Source organism: Diuraphis noxia, unplaced genomic scaffold (assembly GCF_037042655.1).
Source record: "Diuraphis noxia isolate RWA-SAM2 unplaced genomic scaffold, SU_Dnox_SAM2 contig0001, whole genome shotgun sequence".
NCBI classification, from domain to species: domain Eukaryota; kingdom Metazoa; phylum Arthropoda; class Insecta; order Hemiptera; family Aphididae; genus Diuraphis; species Diuraphis noxia.
Genome location: NW_028301711.1, coordinates 91,233,234 through 91,241,636, shown reverse-complemented (window position 1 = coordinate 91,241,636; position 8,403 = coordinate 91,233,234). Strand labels below are relative to the sequence as shown.

The 8,403-nt window shown below is 27.9% G+C and overlaps 1 protein-coding gene across 1 annotated transcript; it reads left to right on the top strand.

Annotated features, from left to right (window-relative positions):
* The first annotated feature begins 612 nt into the window (after positions 1-612).
* On the top strand, positions 613-2,567 carry LOC107171121 (uncharacterized). Its single transcript, XM_015521352.2, has 3 exons — positions 613-673; positions 1,313-1,586; positions 1,649-2,567. The coding sequence occupies exons 1-3, from the start codon at positions 613-615 to the stop codon at positions 2,565-2,567; spliced, it is 1,254 nt and encodes a 417-aa protein (XP_015376838.2).
* The last annotated feature ends 5,836 nt before the right edge of the window (positions 2,568-8,403 follow it).

Sequence of the window (8,403 nt, the reverse complement as noted above, 5' to 3'; positions counted from 1 at the left end):
AAATCTAACTCTTAAAAAAAAGTTTTAAAATAAATGATAAGTTTAATTATTTTTTGATTATAATAGCATCAAGAGGATGTCACACAAGCATGACGTGTTGTTTCCGTTTTACATACATAGGTACTACATGGACAATTTTTTAGTTTCAATAGTATGCTGTTAGTTTTGATTTTAGAGTGAATTGACCAATAATCACCATTCACCAAACTTTTAGGTAAGAACATTATCTGTGTTCTCTCGTTGGTTTTTTACGATATTTTAATTTTTAAATGAGTTATGAATTCTGATGAATAACCAGAATAACAATTATAATAACAGATGTCAAATTATATAGTTGTGTGGTACTAATTGATATATATGCGCATAATATGTACAACAGAGAAGAACTTTTTGATAATTTAATATAATTATTTAGATGTGTCACTGTACAAAGGTGCGTGAATATTGTCGTAATGAATAGATTTTTATCAATATTCGCATACCAATTACCAGCTAGTGTTAGTGCTGCATAGCCATCCAATAACGTACATTAATACACAGAATAACTTGTTCTATGATTAATACTTTTAACTTTATAATAGTCGCATAACAATATTATTATTAATAATAATTATGGCAGTGACTCCAGTTTCCAGTCTCCAAGTGTCAGATAAAATTGATAACTATTGCAATAGTACGGAAGCGTAGGAGTGCCACCCAAATTATAGGAAATGTTTTTCAATATTTGTTATAACGGATATAATTTCTGTTATTACAAATAATTTATCTGTTATAACGGATATAATTTCTGTTATAACAAATTACTTACCTATTTGTTTTAACGGATATATTTTCTGTTATTACAAACAGTTTATTTGTTATAACGGAAATATTTTCAACTTAGTTTAAGCATAATTTTTTTTCAATATTTAATATAACGGATATAATTTCTGTAATTACAAATAATTTATTCGTTATAACGGATATATTCTCAACTTAGTTAGTTAGTCTCAACTAATTTGTGTTCATATTATATATTATGAATTTATGATTGATTAACATACATTAGTATTATAATGGACATCGATGATGTAATATCGAGGTATTTTAGTTTAAGGTACGGTTTCCAAGGCGCGACCCATTTCGTATAGAGTGATTTCCAAGACGCGACATGTCGCAGCGGCCGAACTGCTTTTCAATCAGCGTTCGTAGTTAACATACGTTTTTTAGTTTATTTTCAAACTTGTCCGAGTACGCACGTCTTTTTCATTAAATTTTATAATGAATAGTTATATTTATAATAATAATAACATTCTTCTAACACTTTTATTAGAAGAAGAAGACCTAATTATAGGTGCTACTTCATTGCCAAAAAATAGAAAACCAATACATGAAATATTTAAATATCGGGACAGTGAAGGATTTTATGAAATTCTTATCAATAGACATTTAAAAAACAACAATATACAATTTCGTGAATTTTTCCGTTTAAATTGTCAACAGTTCGATTTTTTATTATCTTTAGTAGAAAATCAGTTAGTTTTACAACCTACAAATCGTATAAAAAAACCAATAACACCAGCAGAAAAATTAGCAGTCACTTTAAGGTAAATTATTTATTTATTTTATATTTGAATCAATAGAGTATTACCTAAATTTTCTTTTATAGATACGTTGCCACTGGCGAATCTATAAGATCTTTGTCGTTTTCATTTCGAATAAAGCATTGGTATTTGAGCAGTATCATAAAAAATACACTAGCTGCGTTAAAAATTAAATTGATGCCAATTTTTATGCCTGATATAAAAGATATTGATTTTAAACAAAAAGCTGCAGAGTTCTCTTACAAATGGAATTTCCCGAACTGTATTTTGGCCATTGATGGAAAACACGTCCGAATCCGAAGTTCAAGTAATTCTGGATCACTTTTTCACAATTATAAAGACTATTTTTCCATAGTACTTTTGGCAATGGTGGATGCCAATTACAAGTTCGTAGCAGTCGATATAGGTTCATTCGGTAAAGAGGGTGATAGCGGTGTTTTTTTAAAGTCCAATATGGTAAAACAAATTTTAAATGGCACTTTTAAATTCCCAGAGGATTGTAATCTCCCTGGATCTGATAAGGTGGCTCCTCATGTAATCGTAGGTGACGAAGCTTTCCGTTTACATAAGCACATTATGAAACCATACACTCGTAAATCTTCCAGAGCAAATCCTGCAGAATCCGTCTTCAATTACAGGTTAAGTCGCGCACGAAGAGTGACTGAAAATGCTTTTGGACTATTGAGTCAAATTTTTAGGATTTTTTACCAACCAATAAATTTAGAAATCACGACAATTGACGACCTTGTATGGGTAACTTGCTGCTTACATAATATGCTACGTGAAGGTTACATGGAAAAAAATAAACGACCCTTTTTCGATCTTAATTCGGAAGAACCACCGCCTTTTACCAATATGATGCCACTATCTCGAAGAGGAGGATTTTCAAATATGGAAGGGTTCGAGGTCAGAGAAATATTCAAAACATTTTTTAATGACACGAGGGTGCTCTTTCTTGGCAACCAAACTTTTAAAAATATATGAAAATACATTATATTATCTATATTCTATATATGTAATTCAGTAGGTATTGTAGTACATTAACACATTCAAGTTAATTATATTTCGTTCATTATTATCAATAGTATTAAAGTTAACATTAAGTAAGCACCATTTTATGTTATAATCATTTATATTTTTAATAACTTCTGAATAATTTCGAAAATGTAATTATTAAATTAAAAATAATTAAATACATTTTAGTAATTAAAATATGTTAATATTTCATTATTATGAAAAAAAGATACTACTTAAAACTAACAAATACAACTTTTACGGGGTTGAATCATCAAAATTGTACAAACTAAATTGAGAACATGTAGATTCTGAGTATGAATTTGCTGTTGTTGATGGAGATTCTTGAAATAATTCTGGTGACTGATAACATTGTTGTTCAGTTGGAACGTGAAAATTTGAGGGTTGACCAATAGCTTGAAATGAATTAATGGGTTTTTCGGGTACTGAATACTTCTCCTCTAATTCTGCCATCAATGCAAACATTCTAACTTTTGTTTCACGTTTTCCTTGACTAGGAAACTTTTTAGCTGTTAAGGCCGAGGTTTTAAAAAACATATCCATATCATCTATTTGGTGATTATCATTCATTAAAATCTTTTTATTTTGGGCTTGTATTTGTTTAATTAACAAATTACGTTAATTTGATCGTTTTATGAGCATGTCAGACATTTCTTTTTTTGTAGAACCACGCTTTTTAGCGAATGTTTTGGTGGGCGAGTTATTATCCGTTTCATAACATACCTCATCTTTTTCTTCTGCATCACAAGAATAATCAAGTTCTTGAATAGAATTATCATGTTCTTGAGTTTGAACAACGTTCGATGTCGAACTGTAAATTTAAATATTACACGATTAATATATATTTATATTTAAAAATTATTATTGAGCATTGAAGTATTATATAATATAAATACATTATTATTTATTACTATATAGCAGGGAGCAAATTATTTGAACGTTACATGCCAAGAATAACCTTTTTTCTTTTTTGAATATGCCATGATTATATGTGTATATTATACAGGGTGATTTTTTTATCATGAACCAGTAAATATCTCGGTAAGTATTAGAAATTTTAAAATCTATCTTACAAAATATATTTATTAACTTAAAAGTGTTATACTAATGGTATTTTTGCATATCCTACATATTTTACCTATGCATATTACAATTTCTTGGTCCATACTTTTATGTTTGCACATCAAAATTTGGTTTTTGAACTCCAATGTATGTAGTTTGAAGTTTCTAATGAAATAATTTCATAACTTAAAATGTTCTTTGTATAAGACTTAAAAATTAAATTTATATTTCAATTTAAACAGCAAAACTTACTTACAATAATGATTTATCTTTATTAACGATATTAAATATGTCATATTCATTACCTACTCAATCACTTCTGTGTTATGGCAATATTATACATATTATACCTACATATCGACATGGAAAAACCAATATTTAATACATAACTACCTTTTGTTTTATGTTTTATATTTAAGAAGATATGTTGTATAATTTTTATTTTTATATCAGATGGTGAATTATAACTTGTAAATTACAAAAAAAAAAAATATTTTTTAATACATACCTAGTGTATCTTAATATTAAATACATTTTTTTTTTTTTAGAACTACTTTCAGCGTATAACTATTATGGTACGATAATTACAATAAATACATATATGGATAATTAAGATTAACATGACCTTAATAATAAGATAATATGAATAGTGGCTTTTCACCGAGAAACATCTTGAATAATTCTAGGCTTTCTAGAAAATTCACTAGGAATGTAGATCTTCAGACTTACTAATGATCTACTAATATCATTAATTTTTTTACCATTTAGGCGTACTCTAAGAGGACCTGTATGCATCCAAAGATGTATGAGTTTACGCATAACCCCTAATAACACTAAATGCATATAATCTAATGGGAAGCATTTAACAATATAAAAATTAGGAAGCTCAATTAAATTTGAAGTAATACCTTCTCTAACGTGATGTTGTTTTTGAACCATAGCTACATAACCATCGTGAGTTCTCGACTGACACCCTGTTTCTAAATACGGAAAACATGTTCTATTATTCAAATATTCACCACTTTGAAAACACCGGGTACATGAAGAAAAACCCGAATGTCCTTTTATTTTTAAAAGAAATGAACGAGCCGAGGCATCACAGCAAAATGCTCTAATTGAAACTTTGTATAGTATATTTCCCAACTCTAACCCATTTAATGTTAAATCTTTAGCTTCACATATAAACTTTTCAAGATAATCATTACTGTCATGGGGTTTTTCATTACCATGATAAATTCCTACAGGGAATACATGATTAGAGTGTGGATATATGTATGCTAAAATAGGCCAAAACTGGCTAGAACTACTTTTAGATAAAGGTAAACCGTCTACTCCAACCATGACTTCTATCTCACTATCCAGTTTAAACTTCAATGAAGAATTCTTAATACCTTCCTTTAAACCAAAATGATAGTATATTCCAGGAGTTAAAATATCTATATTTGTGGTTTTTGATGACCCAGACTGTAGTAATGTTCTACAGTCTAAGGGCAATTTTTGTAATGGAAGATAATTTTCTTCTTTAAGAATTGATAGTAATTTGTTGATAGTCACATGCGGAATATTACATTCTATAGCCCATTTTTTTAGTTTCAAATCTATAGGTATTTTAGAATAAGTAATATCATTTGGAGTGTTTGTAATATTATCGAGGGGAAATAAATCATTATTAAAACTATTTTTATCATAATTCGATTGATTATAGTCATGGTCATAATAACTATTGGATGCATTTGTTAAACTTGAGTTTTGTATTGTTGAGTCAATAATTTTATTAATTGGACGTTGTTCTAATAAACATTCATTTTTTTCATTGTTAAGTAAAAAGTTGTCAGGTGTATTAATATTTAAATCTGAAGATTGTTGGGGCAGTTGATGACTGTTAGTTGTACATAATTATGGTTGATAGGAATTTATAGTGGAAATTTCATCTACAATTTTTCTCCGTTTGGATCTATAACTTTTTATCATTCTAGAATGCCTTAGTATGATGTGGACAAAAAATCTACATGAGAAATAAAAACATACAATTTAATTAAACTTTGCTTCCGGGTAAAACGTTATTTTAAAAACAAGCAAAAAGCCAAAAAAAAAAAAGGGATAGGATTCTCCGTCACAACCACGTGTATGAACACTTTATAATATAAGTACCTAGGTACCTTATAAGTTATAATAATAAAATATAAAAATAAATATCATGAGATAGTATTAATGCATAATAATAAATCATTATAATAACATAGGTTAACAATATTTTACCTGATTGATCTCTCTCAACTCTTGTTTGTAGTGTTGAACGCGTATAGCCACTTCACCACTATAATATATCCACCGTAGGTATTTATAATACTCGTATGCAATCACTGAATCACTTATTAAACACAAACGTTGAGTTAAGACTTCGTGTAACTTGGTTATGACTTATATCATTGATTATGAATTAATGACTATTCATAATCAATGCTTATATTATTGGTGTTCTGTAGTGTGCCGTGTGGCGCGTATTGCGTATACCGATTACCGACGACCAACGCGTTGTCCCGTATGGCGTATATCAACTCGTGGAGAAAAGGCGGTTATTCAGTTATTGGTTAGGTTATTAACAATAGTAACTGTTTACTTGGCGTGGCGCGTCGGAGTACGGACGAGTGAGAGACGCGTGCAGTGTGTATCTACTGCAGCTATTATAGAATTCACTGATAAACAATCATCATCGATACGTATTTTTATTCGATCGCAGAAATACAGAATTGCCCGTCAACGTATCATATTATAATTTATATTTAGCATTGATATTATTAATATAACTGATACGAGTATACGACACGCCTATACTGGCGTATGGGTTGCGACTTGCGGTCTTTTCTAAGGAAGAGAGAAAGTTCAATATCTACGAGAGAGCTGATAAACTATAATAGGCCTTTTTTGAGGTTAAGATCATATATGTAATATGAAATATACCTACTTCATAGTTGAAAATCTATATCATAGGAATATGTGTATATATTTTTTTTTAAATTATGGACAATATTATTATTGTGATACTTTATTTATTGTAAATTTGTATTTATGTAACATTTGATTAGTTACTGTAATCAAGCCCGGATTAAGGGGAGGGCAAGGGGCCCAAAGTGATACATTTTTATTATTTTAAAGAGTTGTATAATATAACACAACCATGTTATGGCCCCTGAATGTTTTAATCCGGACTAGACACTAAAATACTAAGTGTACAATTCTTAAACCTATAATAATATTATATTAAAAGATTGTGTGACATTTACAACTGTTCCAGCAAATCGATTTCTTGATCAATAACGACTTTATTAGTAGGTATTTAGAAGAAGAGTAATAAAATAACTAGGTATATTTATTAAATCCAAATAGTAGTTGCTTACCAGCTATAATATTAAAACTCTTATATAGTACCTAAACTCTTCAGAATTTCTGGTACAAACCTAAAATGTTACCTTTATTATGTTTTAAAAATATAGTTAGGTAGGTATATATTATAGAAATTTCTTTATACATATAAAACACTTGTTGGAATAATTATTTTTCAATATTTTAACAATAATATTATGTATTCAAAAATTATTTAAAGTGTTTTGTAATACACATAATAAGATATACTGTTGTCACTTGTCTGTTATACAATATACAGTACACTGCAGGGTAAACATCTTACTAGTTACTATATGAGTACCTATAATAATTACATGAACGCTCTTATAAAGCATAAATATTATATTATATTTTTACCAACTATATATATTTAATTTGTATATCAAACCGAAACTATAATGGGTATTATTTTAATCTACAAAATTCTTATAAAATAAACTACCTAATACCTAATAAAATAAATTATTTCTAGACATAATACATATGGACTTTGATTAGTTTGATTAGAATATTGAAGGGCTACAAAAAAATGACTTAATTAATCTATATCTGCAACACAGCAGTGATGAGGAGTGTAACAATTTATATATTGTTAAAAAAAATTGTATCAGATTATGATGTAACTGTGATCGATCATAATTTAAAAACATTTACTATAGGTTATTTAATTATTAAAATAAACAAAAATGTTTTCATTTAATAAACAAATAAAAATGAAAAAATATCTTTAAAAAAAATTAAATCTAAAAATATAATTTTAACATGCTCTTCTAAATAATTGTTAACAATATCATAAATACATAACATAGGTATAATATATTCGATTGCCTTTGGTGGCGTTATATAACTATAATAAGTACCTACCTAATAAGTAATAATAAAATAAATGAAATACGTGCTGCAGATATACTATATAATCGTATATACCTACTATAATCAGTCATATTATATATATAATCGTGGTTAAAAACAATTTTTTATAACAAATCGCCAACAAACTTGTATTGCGAACATTTTAATATTTTGCTTAGAAAGACGCTCATTATTAGGAGGTGACATATTGTTACCCCATTAGAAAAATGTTAATTATAAATAATAAACTATTTTCACTGATTATATACATGACATTAAATTACATATTATAATATAGCTGGTACATCGTTAGTCTATGTTATGTATCTATTTTCTGTTATTTAATATACACAATTTTGTGTGTTGGTTCTTAGTTATTTTTTGTGATAATAAATATTATTGTCACCCCCCTAGATTTTGATTGGTGGGAATTCTTGGATAATGATACAATACTACATAATGAGTT